Genomic DNA, 19,214 nt, shown 5'->3' on the forward strand with positions numbered 1-19,214 from the left:
CGAGGTCGAAGGGCGGGCACTTGCGGGTGGGGCGGGGCCTGAATGAGAGGGGGCGCCCGGGCGGGGCGGGGCCGGGGCCTGCGTGAGCGGGTCGGGGAGGGGGCGGAGCCTGAGGGGGCGGGGCCTGCGTGAATGGGGCGGGGAGGTGCCGGAGCCTCGTGAGCGGGGCGGGCCGCGTGTGCGGGGAGGGGGCGGAGCCTTATGAGCGGGGCGGGGCAGGGGCGTGGTCGGGGCGGGGCGCGCGGGCGCCCGCGGCGGCCCTCACTTCCTCTGGCGAGCGCAGCCGGGCGGAAGTGCGTCAGTTGTTATCTGTTCGGGGCGCCGCCGCCGCCTCACGAGCCCGGTGCCCAGGAGCCCGGCCGCCTGCCCGCCTGCTGCCCGCCGCGCCCGCCCGGCCCCGCCCGCTCGGCCCGATCGCCGCGCCGCGCGCATGGGGCGCGCCCCCGGGGGGGCGGCCGAGGGCCGCTGAGCGCCGGGCCCGCCCCCGCCGATGCGCCCAACCGCCCGCGCCGGGGGTCCCAGGCCGCGCCGGGCCCGGGGCTGAGCCGCCCCCCGCGCCCGGCATGCCCGGCCCGGCCCGCCGCCCGCCGCCGCCCAGGGCCCGAGCCCGCGCGGCGCACATTCAGCCCGGCGGCGCCGCGTAGCCGAGGGAGCCCGCCTGCTGCGAGCCAGGCGCGGGGCGTCAAGGTCACCGGCCCGACGGGGCGCACGCGCCGCCATGGAGGCCAAGGTCCGCCCGAGCCGGCGCTCGCGCGCGCAGCGGGACCGTGGCCGGCGCCGGGAGGCCGCCCGCGACGCCCGCGCCCAGAGTCCGTCGTCGGGCGACGAGCCCGAGCCCAGCCCCGGCAAGGAGAACGCGGGCCTCCGCGGCGCGCCCCCCCGAGGCGCCGCCCCCGCGCCCCGCGCTGCGCGTCCCCCGCGCCGCCGCCGCCGCGAGTCCAGCTCACAGGAGGAGGAGGTCATCGACGGCTTCGCCATCGCCAGCTTCAGCACCCTGGAGGCCCTGGAGGTAGGTGGACGGGTGCGGCTTCGCAGGCGTTGAGGCGAGAACGGGGCCCGGAGTTGACGCGTCGGGCGATCCCGGGACCCCTGGGCTTGCGACCGCCCGCGCCGTGGGCAGCCCTGAGGGAAGCCCCGGCCACTTGGTACCCGTTCCAGGGACCCTGGGTGCCCACCGCTCGCCCAGACTGTCGCATCTGGAAGACCCAGCAGCGTCGGGTGGGTTTGGGGACATTTTGAGTTGCAGAGGCAAAAAAATCTACGCTTCGAAATTGGGGGTTGTCTGACAGCACCGTCGGCCTTTTATCAGTTGTGTTTCTGTGGCCGGCATATCGCTCTGCCTGGTTCAGGACGTGCTAGGGAGCAGTGCTGGATCTTAGGGAGGTGGTGATAAAATGGATACTCCGCGGGCCATCCTGTTCCCTCCTCCCTTCGAGGGCTCTGCTGAGAAGGGGAGAAGGAGGGTTAATCTCAAGACCCCTCTTGGTGACTGCTGCCTGCTGCATGGTTAATAGATTGGCCAAAAATATTGCTTGTCTGGCTGACGGACAATATTTGCTGAGCAAATACTGTTCCTCTTACATGAACTCAGCTGAGCAGAGAAGGAAATTAAATGCTGTCTGAGAGTTGGGGCAGGCGCTGTCTCCCCAGGACTGGCATGGGCAGGAATGCTAGCAAGTTGCCCTCCACCAGGGCCGAGACCCGCCCAGCGAGGTGTGCCCCGTGCAGCACTTACTTTGGGGGACCCTCATCTGCTGGACTTTGACTCCCAGAATCACCCCATTTCCAACCCCTCTCACTTTTCCAGGGGCATGGGAGCCCATGGCCTGGGATCCCCCAGTCTCAGAAGCTGAGCTTTGGGAAAAGGGGAGATGCCTACTGCAGGCCCCTGAAGCAGCAAGTCCTCTTCAAGTTCTCATCCAAACTCTGGGGACTGTAGAGAGCCTTGGGTCAGGGCCGGTGGCCAGGGAAGCGGCCCCAGAACAGGTGCCGCATCGTGTCCCGAGTGCACACACAGAGCTGGGGCTTCGTGTCCCAAGTGCACGGACAGAGCTGGGGCTCCTGTGGGCCCAGGACGGGGTGGGTGGTGGCCAGGCTCATCACACAGGCTGGCCATCCTCTGTCGTGCACATTATTAGATGGCTCCAGGCCTGGCACACGCCATTGCTCTGTGCTGGGACGGGATGGCCCTGGGGCTGTCTTCTGCTCTCTCAGTGGTGATAATGACACAGACTGTACCTGTACTGAGCACGTACTGCAAGCCAGGCCCTGCGCTCAGCTCCTGCACTGCAGCTGAGACCACGACGATGCCCACTTTCCAGAGCTGTCGCCACCCACCTGCACCTCCTGGGTCCCTAACCGCGGCCTCCTCACTGCTCCGAGCGGGTCAGCCCTTGTACCCTGCCGTTCTCTGTCTGCTTGATGTTTGGTGCCATTGTGTCTTTGCAAAAACGTCACCTCAGACTCCTCTGAAGTGGTGCCCCCCACCCCCGTCGATGTTGCCCACCTTCTTTCTGTCATCCCCACTCTGCGAAGCTGTTTTAGAATGTCTTTGCTCTCCATTTTCGTCTCCCACAAGAACTTGTAAGCTGAAAGAGAGCAGACACTGTGCTGTCCTGTGTGTCTCCTATGGGGTCTGGTGCCGGGAAGAGCTCGACGTGTAGAAAGTGCCCCAGATGCGTGTGTCAGGAATCAGTGAGTGAGGAGACGAACTGTACTCAGGAGACCCAGGGCCAATCCCAGGCCCACGTGTTTTGCCTGCAGCGGCTCTGACTGGCTGTCCACCTGCTCTGGCAGGGTCACGTGCCCCCAGTCTGCAGGCAGTGGGTTCAGTGGGTTTTGGTGACTTCGGCTTAGACCAGCTGGCCCCCCAGGTCATAGTGAGACAAGTCTGCTGCTGCGTGGCATTAACACAGCCACGGCACCCCAGAGTGGTTTCATGTCCCTTCCTCTGCCCTTCGGAGCCTGCCTGGGAAAGTACGGGGCTTCTGCACAAGTCATAACCTCGTGATCATCCCATACGTGTCTCTTGGTTGGCTACATTTTTTGCCAAAGTATGGTGGTTTTTCCCCAAAGTTCAGATAATTCATAATTATATCAATAGTAGTGACTGGTTCAGTAAGCATTCTCTCCATCAGGCAGTGTTCTGAGCTGCCTTTCACAGACATCAACTCATTTACTCCTCAAATGACCCACGAGGAGGGCTGGATGCCCCCATTCCACAGATGGGGACCTTGAGGCTCCCCGTTGAGGCAGAGCAAGAGCAAGGAGCACTGGGTGCCACGCCTGTCCGGCCTTGGAGTGAGCGGGCGCTGCCCTGCGAGGCCACCCACACGAGACACCGAGGGAGATGTGGCCACCAGGACCCAGCCCAGAGGCACAGCCTGCCCTTGGCTCTGCCGCCTTCGCTCACAGTCCCTCTGCCCCCACCCGCGTCTTGAGGGCTCTTCCTACTCTGGGATGCTGGAGGATGGGACACTCAGGAGTTGGAGGAAGCCCTTGTAACCCCAGAGGCTGGCTTGTGCCCGCGGGACACTGCAGTGGTATAAACAACCAAACACAGGTGTAGACTTGCCGGGGAGGTGTAGCCTGCCTGCAGGAGTCCTGTTACCTCACCCCAGACCCCACACGCGCTGGGACCAACTCTCGGCCCCAGCCCTGGCCCCTGGGGCAGACCCCCACTCGCAGCCCCTTCTGACCCCAGGCAGACCACCCTCTCCGCCTGTCTGAACAGGCACCCCTTGCCCTGTGCCCGGGGCAGGTCTCTGTACCTGTTTTGTGCCCCAAGCAGGTCCCTGCCCCTTTTCTGTGCCCTGGATGGGGGACACACAGGCTGTTCTGTGCCCGGGGCAGGCCCCCGCCCCCTTTGTGTACCCTGGGTGGGACACATAGGCCGTTCTGTGCCCGGGGCAGGCCCCCAGCATCTGCACATTTATATGTGCTCCTGTAGGGAAGGAGGAGTCCCCGCTTGTCCTGGGCCTGTGTGTGCTGTGAACACAGCAGGCACTCCCTAAATGGTGGTGGTGGTGGTTGTGGGCTGAGGAGGGCCAGGGTCTGGCCTGGCTCAGGGTGTGCCTGCAGCCCTGGAGACAGCGTTAATGATTAACTGCGGATAGAGATGGGAGCCCTGTGGCAGGGCTGAGGACCTGCAGAGGGGCGTGCTGGGCTGGGTGTGCTGGGGTGGGTGGGGCGGCGCGGCAGACCTGAGCCAGCCCACTTGACTTTCTACTCTGTAACCAGGGGCAGTGGTATGTGGGGACAGGAGGCCTGAGGAAGCCCCGCTGGCCTCTCCCCTGCTCTTGCTCTGACCGGGGACTCTGGGTGCTTGGGAACATGGCTCTTGCTGTCCCTTTTGTTTCCTGTGACAACTCTGTCCCCTGGTTGTACTGACCAGAGGACACTGGAAGCCCCCTACCCTTGGAGCAGTGCTGTGGCCGTACGTGCCTGGTCAGTGCTGCTGTTCTCTGCCTGGGGTCCTCCCAAGAAGACTGGGGTCTGAGAGGTGTATCCAGGGCTGTGTCAGACCCCATCTTCCCACATAGCAAAGGCCATCCTTATCTGGCCTCAGGCCACAGAACAGGTTGTGCCGGTCCCTGTGTCTCCTGGGAGATAGGCCAGGCCTGCCTAGCTCAGTGGGCTGCACCGCCCACTCCCACATGCTGGCCGCTCGGCCCCAGTGACGCTGGCCATGGTGCTCTGGGCTGCGCCTGGGCCACAGGGAGGTGGCAGGGTGCCCGGGAGCACATCGGCCACTAGCTCCAGGCGGACACCACCATTCTGGTTTGGTGTCTGTGATTTTTGGTTAATTTGCATTTTTCAAACAGCAAATCACTTTCACCTGGTGACTTTCACTTGGTCCACACGTCAAGCTCCATAAGAAGGTGCGTGCTGGAGCTTGAGCTGTTCCCCGACTGGCACACGGGCCACGCAGAAGCTCCACGTGTGTCCCAGGAATAAAGGCGGAAGGAAAGCACCCAGCCTCCTGGCTCGGTGGCCAGCGGTCTCCTCTAACGCCTGTGCTTCCACATTCTCTGCTCAGCATAAACCACAGGACATGCACCCAAAACGCTGCTGAACCTGCACAGACGGTTGTGCTTAAGAAACCCCAGGCTACTGATCGTGTGCGGCCCCCGGCCTCCCAGGGCTGTCTATGGGCGAGCTGTGACCCCTGCTGAAAATGGCCCAGAACCCTGGTGGGCATAGGGTGTGAGCCTGGAGCCGGTGGGCCTTGGCCAAGGGGAGGGTACAGGTTTTGAGACACGGCCCGTCATGGGGAATGTGAGGGTGTGAGGGACTGGCCCAGACACTGCCCTGCCCTGCATCCTGGAGGCTGAGCCAGGTGGTCTGTCTGTGAGCCCCTAGTGGGCTTCACAGAGGGGCCAGGGTTCCAGGAGCAAGAGCCCAGGCATAGGATCTGGGCTGGAAGTGTGACCTGGCCATGTGGGGGCTGGGGCTGGGCCCGGCCTGCCGAGCACCGCGTGTGGGGCCTAACAGTGTCACTTGGACCTCCGGGGACCGCTGAGGCCACACTGTTGGTGGTGCCAGTGGGGGCTGAGTTTGCCGGGGGCACTGTGAGTCCATGCGTGGCCCATCTCTCAGACAGATGGGGGTGGGGGCTGAGACCGCAGACATTTGGGTTCAGTGAGGAGAGCCAGGGAGAGGGCAGGCTTCGGCCCAGGAACTCCTTGTGGCTGCTTCCTGGTCTCCAGGTGGGGAAACTGAGGCACAGAGAGGGGAAGTGCTTTACCCACAGCCATGGGGCAGGGGTGCGGAGCTGAGCCGGGGCCTGCCCTGTGACAATGAGGGGCTGCCTGGAAGCTGCATGGATTCCTGTTCCTCCCACAGAGTCCCACAGCTGTGGGCAAGGGCTGCTCCCTCGGGGGAGGTGGACGCAGAGGCCCTGAAAGCAGCGTCGCTGGCCCCTCGGTCCACGTGGGTGCCCGCCACCTGTCCAGGCCCTGTCTGGGGGCCAGCAGCTCCTCAGGCCCTGCCATGGCTGGAGCAGGGCTTGCACCTGGCCTGCTTTGGCTCTGGGAAGGGTTCCACGTCCTCTGCCTGTGCTTCTGCCCCTCACGGGCCCCTGCCCAGTGGCTTGCTGGCCTCGGGGTCGGGGCTGTTACAGCAGGAGTCACCGGCCCTCTTTCCCATCCCCTCCCTCCCGGCTGCTTGGGCCTGTCAGTTCTTGGCTCAGGTTTCCAAGGCCTTCCTGTCCTTGCCGTGGCTACGCCGCATGCCCGCGCCTCCGCACGTGCTGCGCACCTTCGCGTTTGGGGCCTGGTGCCGGCTGCCCTTTGCCTGGAGGGGTCTCCCAGGGTCCCTGTGAGTCACCGCACAGTCCTGCAGCAGGGAGTCAGACCCACACTAGACCCTCCTTCCCGACTAGGCTCTGGTGCCCCAGCTGTCCTTACGGGGAGGTCTGTCGCCAGACTTCCGCCATATCCCGCCTTTGTGTGATTGCTTCTCTAGAGAAAGAGAAGTGCCCAGAACTGGCCCTGCTGTCTGTGGCTGGCAGTTTTAAGGCTCCTGATGGTCGTGAGGGTCTGTTCCCTGCCGAGGGGCCCGTGTTGCGTATTTACCCGGGCTTGTGTTTTTGTCACTCTGGAAGCCTCGTTTCACTGTGTTTTCTGGCTGGTTGTTGCTGTTTGTCTTCCCACCTGACATCTCTACCTGGGCACTTTGTTGGATTCTCTCCTCAGCACAGGCAGTTTCTAGGGGACTCATAGGGGGTCGTCATTGGCCCTGCTGGCGTCTGCACATGGCTGTGACGTTGCTGCTTCCCTGCGGCTGCGCTGGATTTGTGAGTGTGTCCAGAGCGTGAGGATTGGTGTTGCTGTTTGTGGGTATCTGTGTCCCTCCCTCCTTCCCTGTTTCCCTGCATTCTGATGGGCGCTCTGTCTTGCACGGGACCCATCTCTGGTCCAGCATCAGGTAGGGGTGACCCTGCTCACCCAGCTTGTGCCGCCGCCCCGCGCTTCCTTCCCAGGCCCTGCGGTGTCCTGTGTTGCTGTCAGGCTGTCCTTGAACTCCGGACGTGGCCCTAGCGGGCCGTGTTGGTGGAGTCTCATTTCGGGTTGTTTGCCGACGGTTCGGATTTTTGCCACCCTGTTTCTAGTAAAGTTAGTCTGGTAGTCTTGCTTCCGCTGGTTTTGCTGCATTTTGGTTGGGAACTTTTCATTTTTTTCTGTAACGTCAAAATGGCATAAGAATTAACCACTTTCTCAGCACCTGGACAGAACACTCGGGTCCCAGCACTCCAGCCCATTTACTGGTGACCGGTTATAGACCCCAAGTCAGCATGGTTTGGGGTGGGGACACGGGTAATGAGGGAGGGGTCATGGGACCACCTCGCTAGGAGTGGAGGCTGGGGGAGAGGAGCCCGGGGTGGCCTGGCTGGGTCAGGAGGGCCCTCTAAGTAGGAGGACCACAGAGCTGGGCCAAGGTCCCAGGGCAGACCCAGTCTGGCTGCCCTGAGTCAGAGGCAGCCACGGGAGGAGCCCAGCCCACCTGAGTCTCCAGGAGTCCCTGAGTGACCCGTGTCCCAGGCTGCCCCCTCCCTCCGGACTCCCCCCCCATACTCCCCTACCCAGATGGCACCAGGACCCCCTCTGGCCTCAGCTCGTGCTTTCAGGAGCCCACAGGCCTGACCACCCTTCAGTGCCCCCTCCCTCCGGACTCCCCCTCCATACTCCCCTACCCAGATGGCACCAGGACCCCCTCTGGCCTCAGCTCCTGCTTTCAGGAGCCCACAGGCCTGACCACCCTTCCGTGCCCCTAGGCCTCCTGCCCCTGTCTAGATGAGCTGAGTGAGTGGCCCCAGGCTAGAATCCAGGCTCTGGGCCTCGGGACCCCTAGGGCGCCGCCTCACACCTGCTGAGGCAACCCCGGGCTGGGGATCTAACCCTTCTTAGTGGCCCAGGGTCAGGCCCTGACTCCTGCCATGTGGCCCATGACAAAGCCATTTGTCCCTAAATAAGGGTGAGCATCTAAGCAGCCCCCAGGTCCCTGAGGGAGGGCCAGGGCTTGTGGCGTGCGATGTGTGTGTTTGTGCCACGCATGTGCCTCCCCTAGAGACCCCTCGGGCCTGGTGTCCTCCCCGGCCCCACCCCAGGAGTGTATACCATCTGAAGTGGTCGTGTGGCAGCAGCTGGGAGGCCCATTGCTGAGCCTGGCCTGCACCCCTGGGAGAGCTGGGGGGCCCGTCACAGCCTGGCTGACTGCACCCCGGGAGAGCTGGCCCACAGGGCCTCTGGGGAGGGTGCCTGCTGTTACTTTGGGAGCCTGGGGAGGTGGCTGGCGGGGAGAGCCGGCCGTCCAGATCTGTCAAGCCCCACAGCTACGTGCCCCCTGTGTGGGTGTGGGTCTCTCTCCGGGCCCCTCGCTCACAGTGAGGCCTGTGCGGGGGGCATGGGGCCGGGGGCTGTGTTGGGATGTGACAGCAGTCGGAATGTTCCAGTGGGGAGGCCTGCGGGACCCACAGGCCCCCAGCCACCCTTGCAGAGGCGCTGCAGCAGCCACCTGCCTGTCAGACACCTTCTGGCCAATCCTGGCTGGAGGCTGAGCTACAGGCTGTCGAGGACCGCAGCAGAGTGGATCTGTGGCTGCCGACCCCTCCCGGCCCCTAGCCCTCCACTCTCGTCCTACAGACCTTCCAGGGAAATGAGGAGGATGGGCCATCCCCACACACCTGTCCTGGGCTGCCCCCACCACCCCCATGTGGGGATGTGGGTCATGGAAGTCTGGGTTCTCCTGCTCTACAGCCTGGAATGTCCAGATCCCCTGGGAGCTTTGGGAGGTACCGGGGCCCCTTGAGGTGCTACTGCACAGGGCCCCCCATCCTGGTCAGCAGGCGGCCCTGGGTGGGCCTTGCAGAGCTGGATGGGGCTGTGCTTGGGTGGCCGCCAACCTGTTCTAGGGGAGGGAGGCCGGAGGCTGAAGAACCGTCAGGTGCTGGTGTCCCCGTGGGCCAGGACAGCTGGAGGCGCAGCTGCAGCTACCCTGTGTGATGCGTGGAAACTGAGGCTTGGCCATGGTACTCACCCCACTGGGGGCTGGGCAGAGAGGCCGACAACCCCAGCCAGGTCCCGTGGCTACCTGCCCATGCTCCCATCTGCTCAGCGGGTTTCCTCCGCCCTCACCACGGCAGGCTGGGCCCCTTCTGCCTGTGTATGTGACCAAGGGTACCTGCCACCTCTGCTGTCCCCTGGGACAGTGCTCTGCAAGGCCTCCAGGAGCTTGAGTGGTCAGACTGGTCCCTGGGACTGGTGGGCCTCATCCGGCCTCGGCAGCCGCCCCACCCGTTCCAGATCTACGCTCTGCCCAGGTCTTGCTGCTGCACAGTGGAGCCTCCAGGGCCGGCCAGGCAGGGATGGTGCCGGGCAGGGGTGGTGCCGGGCAGGGGTGGTGCTGGACCTCTGGGAGAGGCCAGGTGAGCTGCTGGCCAGCAGGGAAGGGCCGGCCAGGCAGGGGTGGTGCCAGGCAGGGGTGGTGCTGGATCTCTGGGAGAGGCCAGGTGAGCCGCTGGCCAGCAGGGAAGGGTTCTAAGCTGTTCTGCTTTCACTGACAGACTCTATAAGCATTTATTGAGCACTGGCTGTGTGCCAGGCCCTGGGCCAGCCCCCAAGATACACCCACGGGCCCCGTTGCCAGTGAGTATTGGGATGGCAGTAAAGAGGCTGTCGTCGGAGACTAGGAGTCACAGAGGAGGCCATGAGGGCTTCTGGGGAGGAGTGCAGGCTGTGAGGGGCAGCACCGTGGCGTGGCGGTTCCCGAGAGCCCGTCAGGAAGGGCACGTGTAGCAGGTGGTACAGGTTTGGGGTGCCGGTGGCAGGCAGGCTGGAGACGGCTGGGGGCTGTGGCTGGGGGGCTGCAGGGCTGGGGGGTGGGGCGCTGCGCAGTACCTAAACTCCATGAGATCAGGTGCTCTGGGGACTCAGGGCAAATGGGGTACTTGGTTCCACGTACCTGTGGAGGACGGCAGGCGCCCTCAGGAGTGTGAGGGACAGAACGGCCTCTGAGCCCCAGCTCCGTTGGCGCAGCAGAGCTGTGCTGATCTGGTTTGTGAGCTGGCCTGTGGGGTGGATGGGGTTCCCCAGAGCTGTGCTGGCGTCAGGGAGGAGGCTGGGTGGGCTACCAGGCTCTCTGCAGCCCAGACGGGTGTGAAGGTCTCCACGCCCGTCTTCCCAGCCCACGTGTGTACCATGTGCGTGCACCCGGGACCCTCTGGCCGGAATCCGTGGTGTCTGGCTCAGGAGGCGCCGGCACTGCCCTCTGGACTCTGCGGGAGCCATCAAGCATCTGGGGCTGGGAGCCGCATGCCGTGACCCTGCCCCACTGAGGCCAGAGGGACACCTGCCCAGTCTGTGGCCGCCACCTTCCCTCTGTTGAGAACTTGGTCCTGGCTGGGCGGCTTTAGGGAGCAGAGCGGCCGAGTGTGTCCCAGGCTTACGCGCGGCCCCACCACCGAGCCTTGCTGATGAGCGGCCGTGACAGTGACAGAAAGGCAGCGGGGCCCGGCTCCAGGCCCAGGCGCAGCTCCAGGGCTTCATGTGCGTGGCACCTGCTCCTCTCGGCAGCCCCCACTGTGGGTGCTGTGCTGTCCCCATGCTGCACGTGAGGAACCTGACGCACAGAGCCGTGCAGTCGCTTCCCGTGTCTACACTGCTGGCGAGTGGCTGAGCAGGATCAGAACTCAGGCAAGGGCTGGAGGCTGGGGCTGCCCCTCTCTGGCCTGGGCTCATGGGGCCGGCCTCTCTGCTCCCTGTCCTCTGTCCCCCATAGGGCCAGCCGGTCCTGCTGTGTGTCCAGACCAGCCTCCAGGGAGTCCTGGCCCTGTCGCCATCCCCTGTCCTGGCCCCTCCACCCACCCAGTCCGTAGTTTCCTGAATCCGACCTCATCCAGCTGCTGTCCTGCCTGGGAACCCAGGGCCCTGCAGACTCCATCCAGCCCGGGACAGCCCATTCACACCCTTACAGGGATCCCAGGCCCTGCAGACTCCGTCCAGCCTGGAACAGTCTCTGTCCTCACAGGGAGCTCAGGCCCTGCCACAGCCCCACCCTCTCTAACCTCTCCTGCCGCAGTGTCCCCCACAGCCCTTGGCCCCTGCCCCAGTTGCTGCTGCTCATACCGCAGCAGGCCTCTGGCTGTCCTCGGCCAGACCCTCATCCCATGCCTCACTCGCCTGCCCCTCGCACCCTGTCCTGTGGCCGGCGTGGCTGCGTGCCTCTCCCCAGGGACCATGTGGCCAGGAGCTGGGCGGGGAAGGAGCCCAAGGGGCCTGCAGCGACTGCCAGGGAGGGGACCCTGATGTGGACCGGGCCCCTGACGTGGACTGGACTGGGTGGGGGCTACATTGGTCCCCCTGCAACTCTGCTCCCTGGGGCCCTGAGGTCAGAAGTGGGTCGGCCTCGTGGTCCTGTTCACTCTGGGAGCCCAGCCCCTACTAGCCCCTAGCCCCGGGGGTCGTCAGTTCTGTGGGCACAGCTGGACTAGAATTCCGGGATAAAGCTGGGGCCGAGTGGCGGCTGCCCCTGTGGTCCTCGCGCCCCAGGCCTGTGGCTTTAGCAACACCTGGCTAGCGTGGGCCCGGGCCGCCCTCCCCATGGCTGAGGAAGAAGCTCTGTGTGTCCCAGGCTGCTGCGTGGGATCGCCAGTGGCAGCTGTCAGCAGGGGTTATGGCCGGGGGAGGGGCTTCCAGGGCCAGGAGCCTCAGAGACCAGTGTGGGCTGACAAAGCCCAGCCCCAGTGCTTGGTGCGCTGGGTGCCCTCACTGCCGTCATGAGTTCACAGGGGCCAGTGTGGGCCATGGAAATGAAGCCTGAGCCTGCCTTCCGCTCGGGGCCCAAGGCCTTGGACAGGAGTGAGAGGGGCTGCCGTGAGCAAATACACGGCCCATTCCTGTGCAGGGGCCAGTGAGGGGAGGGGCCAGAACAGGGGCCGCTGGAGAGGGTGGGACCCCAGTGGTGAATTCCTCGTCCCAGCAGCGCTGGCCACACAGCAGGGCCCAGCATGCAGGGTGGCTGAGCAGGAGCTGGCGGGGAGCAGGACACCCAGGCCCGTGGCTCCTCTCCTTCCTTCGACTGCCCAGATCTCAGCTCACAGGGTCCTGCCCTGCGTTCCCCCTTTGGGGACAGCCTCACCTGCCCAGTGTCTCCAGCACCTGGCTTCTTTCTGTTGTCTTCCTCTAAATCTAAATCCAAATGACTTGCCTTTCCTTTTATTCTTTTCGTTATTGTGAGGAAGTCTGTTTGTACAGAGAGTGCATGGACTGGACATATGTTCGTTTTGAAGAGTTGACCTCCCGGGTCTGAGTGATGCGTCCCACTCAGTGTGTTGACCACCATCCCGATGCGTCCTCATGCCCCAACCTGCGGCAGCCCCCCATTTCCTTAGGGACAGAGGGGGCAGCTGCCTGCTTTCCCCCACCTGCCAGCATTGGTGTGGTCCGTCCTTCTGGGGGCCCTTCTAGAATCCTTGGCAGACCCCACTGGTGGCCGGGGCAGGCTCCAGCCCTTTGTCACCTCCCTCCTGGCAAACTGCCACCCTGGGCCATCTTCCCTGGTGCCGCCTCAACCCTCCACCCCCGGCCCTCATGGCCACCCAGAGGAATCCTGCGGAAGGCCTTTGGTTTGAAGGGTGAGACTGCGGGCCACAGCCAGGTGTGATCCGTGGTCTTCCAGTAAATCGGAGCTGGAGGGAGGAACGTCCGAGTGCACAGCAGGACTGACCTCCAGGCCTGGCACCTGACAGTGGCCTCCCAGTCGGGCTGGTCAGAGGGTGATTGGGCAGCCTCTTTCAGCCTCCAGGCTCAGCCCCTATCAGACGGTTCTCCAGGCGTGGCTGGACTGGAACCCTGGGATAAAACCAGGGCCAAGCAGTAGCTCCACTGCAGTCCTCACACCAGCCTGCCCCTCACACCATCCCCCACCTCCCTGCTTCAGGCCTCAAGCCCGCTGTCCCCATGCCTGCCTGTCCCCGCCCCCTCCTGTCCCCGCCCCCTCCTGTCCCCGCCCCCTCCTGTCCCCGCCCTCTCCTGTCCCCGCCCCTCCTGTCCCCGCCCCCTCCTGTCCCCGCCCTCTCCTGTCCCCGCCCCCTCCTGTTCTCGCCCCCTCCTGTCCCCGCCCTCTCCTGTCCCCGCCCTCTCCTGTCCACCTGCTGTGCCCCCTGCATTCACACCCGTCCTGGCACCACTCCATCCCAGGCAGCACTGCTGTTCTCCATGACACCGTCACCAATGGTCTGGGTCTCCGACTTGTCTGCAGGTAGCTCTTCCCGGCCCGCACAGGGCCAGGCCACAGCTTCCACAGCTCCCAAGGGGTGGGGTGCAGCAGTAACGGCCAAGCTGGGCCTCACAGTGCCCCGCCTCCCACCCCACCCCCCAGGAGCCCTGACCCTACCTCCCTGCCCCTAGAGTGCAGCCACGTGCCGTCACTGGGTGCTTGGGAATCTCAGCCAGCCCCGAGAGGCAGCAGCCACCATGCTTGTGGTGGTCCTGCAGGGGCAGCCCAGCTCCCAGCTGCTGGTCCCTTGCTAGGCGAGAGCCGCAAGCCCGCAGGACCACATCCTGGAGGCCATGGGAGCAGCTGGGCATGACCTGGAGGCCTCTGGAACAAGTGAGGTGTCAGTGAGGCTTGCCGGGGCAGTCTCTGTGGGTGCGTGATGTGGGGTCCCCATGAGAAAAAACCGGCCAAGGCGACATTGGACATGGGACGCCCTGGGTGGGGGGAGATGTGGGGGCTGTCGCCCACCAAGTGAGTGTGAGCCAAGGGGGAGATGGGTCATGGTGGGAAAGGGTCCCGTTCCCACCTTCGCAGCTGGAGGGGTAATTAGACCCAGTCCCCACACGGGGCCATGGGTGGGGCTCCCTGTAGGGTCTCCTGTGCCAGTTTCTGTTCAGCTTTTGACCCAAGGCAGAGAGGATGTCGGGGCACAGGCCACCACAGGTCCCGGGTATGGGGGGCAGCCATGCCAGCTGGGCACTGAGCGGATGCTCAGGTGCTCTGCAGGGAGAGCTGTGGGGTTTGCACCCAGACTGAACACAGTTGAGAGTCAGAGGCTCTGGGCTTTGGGCCTGAGCTCTTGGAATGACAGAGACAGGCCTGACGAAGGTGTGAGCCAACAAGGTTCTGGGAGCCAAGCAGCTGCAGCCTCCCTCAGCCTCCTGCCCCCACTGGAGAGCAGCTTCCAACCCATCCGAGAAGACCCCCGGGGGCTCCCTCAGCCCCCTGCCCCCATGGAGAGCAGCTTCCGACCCATCTGAGAAGATCCCTGGGGGTTCCAGGCCTGACTTTGCCCAGGGGAACATGGTCATCACTCTAGGTGGGAAGCAGAGGGGCCTGCCAAGGAGGTGAGGTCTTGGGTAGGCGGTTCTCCAGAGCCTCCTGCCTGGTGCCAAGGAGGGGAGAGGCCCTTGCTGTGGTTTCAGGAGCAGGGCGTGGCCACCTGGCTGCAGGGGGTGGGCCAGGCCTTGGTGCAAACAGGCAGCCCCGTCCCAAAGAGGGGGCAGCAGGGCTCTGTGTGTGCTGAGGTAGAATTATTTTTTCTCTCCGTGTCTGGTTCACTGTAGTGATTACGAATGTTATTGGTGCTGTATAGTAATGACATTAAGAGAGCCAAAAGCAGTCGCATAGAATTGCTACAGAAAAATCTGTCTAGCAATGTCACGGCAGCCTGCGCCCAGCCCTGGTGGTCCTCCTGGGAGGGGAGCAGGGAGGTCTGGGGCCCTAGCCACTACTGGGGGTGCTGGCGCCACTGCAGGGCAGTGGCGTTGCGCAGGGAGGGCCTCCACTGCGCCTTCCTGGAGGGCCCCTGTGTGCGCAGGTGTGGTGCCACGTGTGCTGACCCAGGTGTGCACTGCACACCTGTGGGGGGTTCAAGGCCTCTGCTGCCTCAGCCTAGCAGGGGTTCCTGCAGCTGGGACAGTGGCCTGAGGCGGCCCTGGCTGGCGGCCCTGGCTGGCACCCCAGGGCTGGGCTGGGTGGTGGGTGGTGCTGGGGACAGCTCCTGGAGCCTTTCCAGGCCTCTCTGCGTCTCTTGTGTCTTCATTCGACACTGGGGTGGTCACTGCGACCAACTCATAGGGTCCTGTTTGTGTGGATTAGATAAGCGGGGCCCAGGCCAGGCACGGTGGCTCACGCCTGTAATCCCAGCACTCTGGGGGGCCGAGGTGGGCGGATCACCTGAGGTCAGGAGTTTGAGACCAGCCTGGCCAACATGGTGAAATCCTGTCTCTAGTAAAAACACAAAAAAATTTAGCTGGGCGTGGTGACCTGTAATCCCGGCTACTCAGGAGGCTGAGGCAGGAGAATTGTTTAAACCCGGGAGGCAGAGGTTGCAGTGAGCCAAGATCGTGCCACTGCACTCCAGCCTGGGCAGCACAGTGAGACTCCATCTCAAAAACAAAGATAAGCGGGGCCTGTCCCACCACTTACCAGAGCACCTGGCACAGACCTCACTGCGGTGAACACGATGACGTGGGTGAGCGCGGCTGCCGCTGGTCTCCTTGGCTTGGTGCAGGGCCCCCATCCGGAGCTCATGTCACTTCCCCGTGCGAACCTTCTGGGCCCTTCCTTCCATGGAGCCCAGGCATCCTTGGTGTGGTGGTTGGCACCGCCCATGGGGTGGGGCTGTTGCCTAGCTTACAAATGAGGACACTGGGGCTGCCCAGGGCACGCACTGTTCCTCAGTCCCTGGGGACTGCCCCCCGTCTGGCCTGGACTCCTGTCCCGGCCCCACCCCCACCCGTGGTCTGCCCCAAGGGGAACTCCGGTCCTCACAGGAGCGGGGGTGACCGCGCTGCTGCCTGTCATGGTGGCCTTGGACGGGACGCTGTATGGTCTCTGAGCTGCACCACCAACCCCTCAGGTGTACGTGGAGTGACTGAGCGACTGGGCAGAGTGGGGTGTTGGGTGCAGCGGTGGGGCTGGCAATGGCCCCTGCCTGGGCCTCCTTGGTCATGCCTCTCTCAGCAGCTGGGCAGGGCAGTGCTGTGGCGTTGCTGTGGGGCCTCTGAAACCTGCCAGGCGAAGCCCACAGGGCCAGCCTTACCCTGGAAAGCCCCGGAGTGACCAGCAGAGGGGCCAGCCGCACGGCTCTCCCAGGCCTGGGTACCTTTCCCACCGTCTTAAGGTAGCAGGCGAAGCGCTGGCTGGCATCTCAAGAGCAGAGTGCTGGGACAGCCCTCCCAGAGCTTCCTGGGAATGGCCTCTGTTCTCTGCAGTGAGCGTGGCTGCAGTGCTGGCTGGGGGTGTGTGGGTGCAGGGGCTGCGCCTGGAGCCGGAGATGTCGGAGGCCTCTCCTGCTCGGTGTGGGCACCCACCCCATGCTGTCTGTTCTCTAGAATGTTCGCTCAGCAGCGCTTGTGAGCCCCGTCTGGGGCTGAGCAGGGGGCAGGACAGATGGACATTCTGGTGGGGGTCAGACGGGACAGGAAACTGCCTTATACTTGGTGTGACTGTGGCCGGGGCGGGGAGGGAGCTGGAGGGTGGGTCTGTGGATGGGAGGAGGGGCCGGCAGAAATCTTTATATTTTTTTGAAAGCAGAGTAACACTAGAGCAGGTTTACAGAAAATGTGGTAAATTTAAACAATTTGCCCTTGACACATGCGTCCTTCTGGCCAGCTGTGAACACTGTGGCGATGGGGAGAGGTGTGGAGCGGGACTGGGGGAGCGTCTGTGCCCCGAGGGTACCACCCGGTCCTGCCTCCTCAGATCTGCCCTCTGCCTGTCCCCTCTGACTCTTTGCCCAGTAGAAAGACAAATCCCAGCACAGTGGTGCCCTGCGTGGCAGGCTGCCCTTGCAGGTTTCCTGGTTACTGTGAAAGGTAACACCTTGATTTGTTCCTGCTTTTGATCCAGCGCTGCAAACAGCCGTTCTCTGGGCTGCAGCCTTTGATTCATCCAGGCTGAGACCCTCAGAGCTCACTGGGAACCGTTTCTGCAGTGTTAGCAGATTGCGTCCACAGCTGCCTGGGATGGGCAGCCCTGACAGATCCTGGGTGGGCGAGCAGGAACTCTGGAGGCCATGGGCTCTCGGGCTTGTGCAGGAGCAGGCCGCTCACAGCAGGGCTCTGGGCCTTGAGTGGTGGCTCTGCAGAGAGCACATGGCGGGAGCTGGGCCTCGGGCAGGCAAGGAGTCTTCCTGGAGCCGGAAACAGCAAAGAGTTGGAGTGACAGGATCAGCCCTCGTGGGCAGGGGGCCCGGAAACGCTGCTGGGCCTCTCAGGGCCTCCAGCTCAGACTGGTGGGGGTGGCGCTTGTGTCATGGGGCGGGCGCCCAGCCGGGGAGGGCGTGGCCGGCACCACCATGGCTCTTGTCTCTGTCGTCTGTCCTTACCGGAGGGACAGCCAAGGTCCTTCTCCCCAGGGACACCATGGCTCTATGCGGGGGCGGGTTCTCCTCAGGGACACTGTGGCCCTCCGTGGGGGCGGATCCTCCCCAGTGGCTTCCCAGGGTCCTTGGCAGCAGCTCTGACATGGGTTCTGTCCTGGGCTTCACTGCTGCTGTTTTCCTCACAGCTGTGCCCTCCCCGAGAGGGTTCTGTCCTTTCGTGGACGCTTCTCCCTGGCCGGCTGGCTCCTCTGGACCCTAAACTTGATGCGCCGTATCTGTCTGCACCAGCCCTGGTGCCAGGAGCTGAGCCAGCATACAGAAGGTGCTTACTAGTGGTTTATCGAGTGTGGAGGTGGGGACCCCAGAACCTGGGGCTGCCCGATGTCCACCGGCAGGGTGGAGGCTGGAGTGTCCTGGGGCTGTCCGCAGGCTAGAAGGTGCTCTGAAGGAGTCGAGATGGGACGAGAGGGGACCAGGGGAGGCCAGCAGGTTTACAGGGGGCCTGGGGGTGTCCCCAGGGTCTGGTAGCCCAAAGGTGAACACGGGGAAGCATCTCTGTCCCAAATCCACAGACCCGTCCGGGAGCACTGGCCAGAACCCCTCAGGCCCTCTGGAATATGGTGTCACCTGGAGGAGCACTTCCTGTGGGCTGTCACCTGGGGGAGCACTTCTTGTGGGGCCTGGGTGTCCCCTGGAGAGGCTCCTGTGGTCCCTGGCCCCCACTGCAGGGCACTCGCTCTTGAAAGGTAGCCCTGGTCTCAGCAGGGCTCAGAGGGGCAGTCCTGGGCAGCCCTGGGCTGGTCTCCTGTGAAGCTTACTGGAGACTCCCTGCTGGACTAAGCTTTTTCTCGTCTGGCCCCTTCGATGGCTGAGCCCTGGGAAACTCCCATCCCCCATCCCGCAGCAGCATCTCACCTGCCATCTTCCTTCCCCTCCCATCCCCCGTCCCACAGCAGCCATCTTCCTTTCTCTCTGAGGTGCCCCTCCCAAGTGGGGAGGCTCCTTCCCAAGAGCTGCTCAGGTGGGTGCTGTCCCAGGTGCTGTCCTGGGCCCAAGGCCCTGGGATCCCGCCAATTAACTGGCGTTTCCCTGTCTCCCTGCAGAAGGATATGGCCCTGAAGCCACATGAGCGGAAGGAGAAGTGGGAGCGTCGTCTCATCAAGAAGCCCCGGGAGTCGGAAACCTGCCCCCCCGCGGAGCCCAGTGAGAACAGGCGGCCCCTGGAGGCAGGCAGCCCCGGGCAGGACCTCGAGCCCGCCTGCGATGGGGCGAGGAAGATCCCACTGCAGCCCTCCAAGCAGGTGAGCAGGTCCCTCCCTGACCAGAAGCTCTGCGGCGGGTCAGTGCTCACTGCCCCAGGGCCATGCCAGCACCTGGACACCACGCCACGTGGCCCCCGGGCCTGCCTGGCAGCGCGCCCATCGTTGTCAGGCTTGGGGTGCAGGACACGTGGACAGGGCTGGGGCCTAGCAGAGGCAGGAGCTGGCTGGGTCACGGAGGGGCCGTGACGTGCCCAGGGCCACAGCAGGAGAGGTGCCTGTCTGGGGCAGCAAGGCGCGCGTTCCGGGCTGGGGCGCCAAGCTGATAGGCCGGCCCCGTTTCCCTGCCGTGTCCATCAGGCTCCGCCGACTACAGGTGTCCAGAGTGTCTATAAGGAGGGGGTCCAGGCTCATTGCCGAGAGCTGTCCTGTCCACACGCAGCGCCATCCGCTCCGTGTGCGGCGTGGGGAAGGGAATACTTGGTCCCGGCAGTGGCTGCAGGCACGTGACTGTGGTCAGTGGTCAGGTGCGTGGCCCAGCTGGGAACAGGGCTCTGCCTGCCCTGCCCAGGGGCCTCCTGCCCAGGAGGGGCTGTCAGAGCAGGTGGGGGCTTCCCCAGCGCGTGGGG

General features: G+C 64.2%; 1 protein-coding gene across 17 annotated transcripts in view; it reads left to right on the forward strand.

Moving 5' to 3' along the window:
- The first annotated feature begins 232 nt into the window (after window positions 1-232).
- Window positions 233-19,214, forward strand: part of FBRSL1 (fibrosin like 1) — a 98,644-nt gene continuing 79,662 nt past the window's right edge. For 3 of the 17 annotated variants that reach the window (XM_034934908.4, XM_034934902.4, XM_034934898.4), the window contains exons 1-2: window positions 256-1,009; window positions 18,430-18,627. In XM_034934908.4, the coding sequence (XP_034790799.2) occupies window positions 719-1,009; window positions 18,430-18,627 (489 nt within the window). In that variant the 5' untranslated portion in view covers window positions 256-718. Of the gene's footprint in view, window positions 1,010-18,429; window positions 18,628-19,214 lie in introns of all 17 variants that reach the window. The other 14 variants (XM_034934894.4, XM_034934909.4, XM_034934896.4 and 11 more) reach the window with 11 other exon arrangements.

This window comes from Pan paniscus, chromosome 10 (assembly GCF_029289425.2).
Source record: "Pan paniscus chromosome 10, NHGRI_mPanPan1-v2.0_pri, whole genome shotgun sequence".
Taxonomy (NCBI): domain Eukaryota; kingdom Metazoa; phylum Chordata; class Mammalia; order Primates; family Hominidae; genus Pan; species Pan paniscus.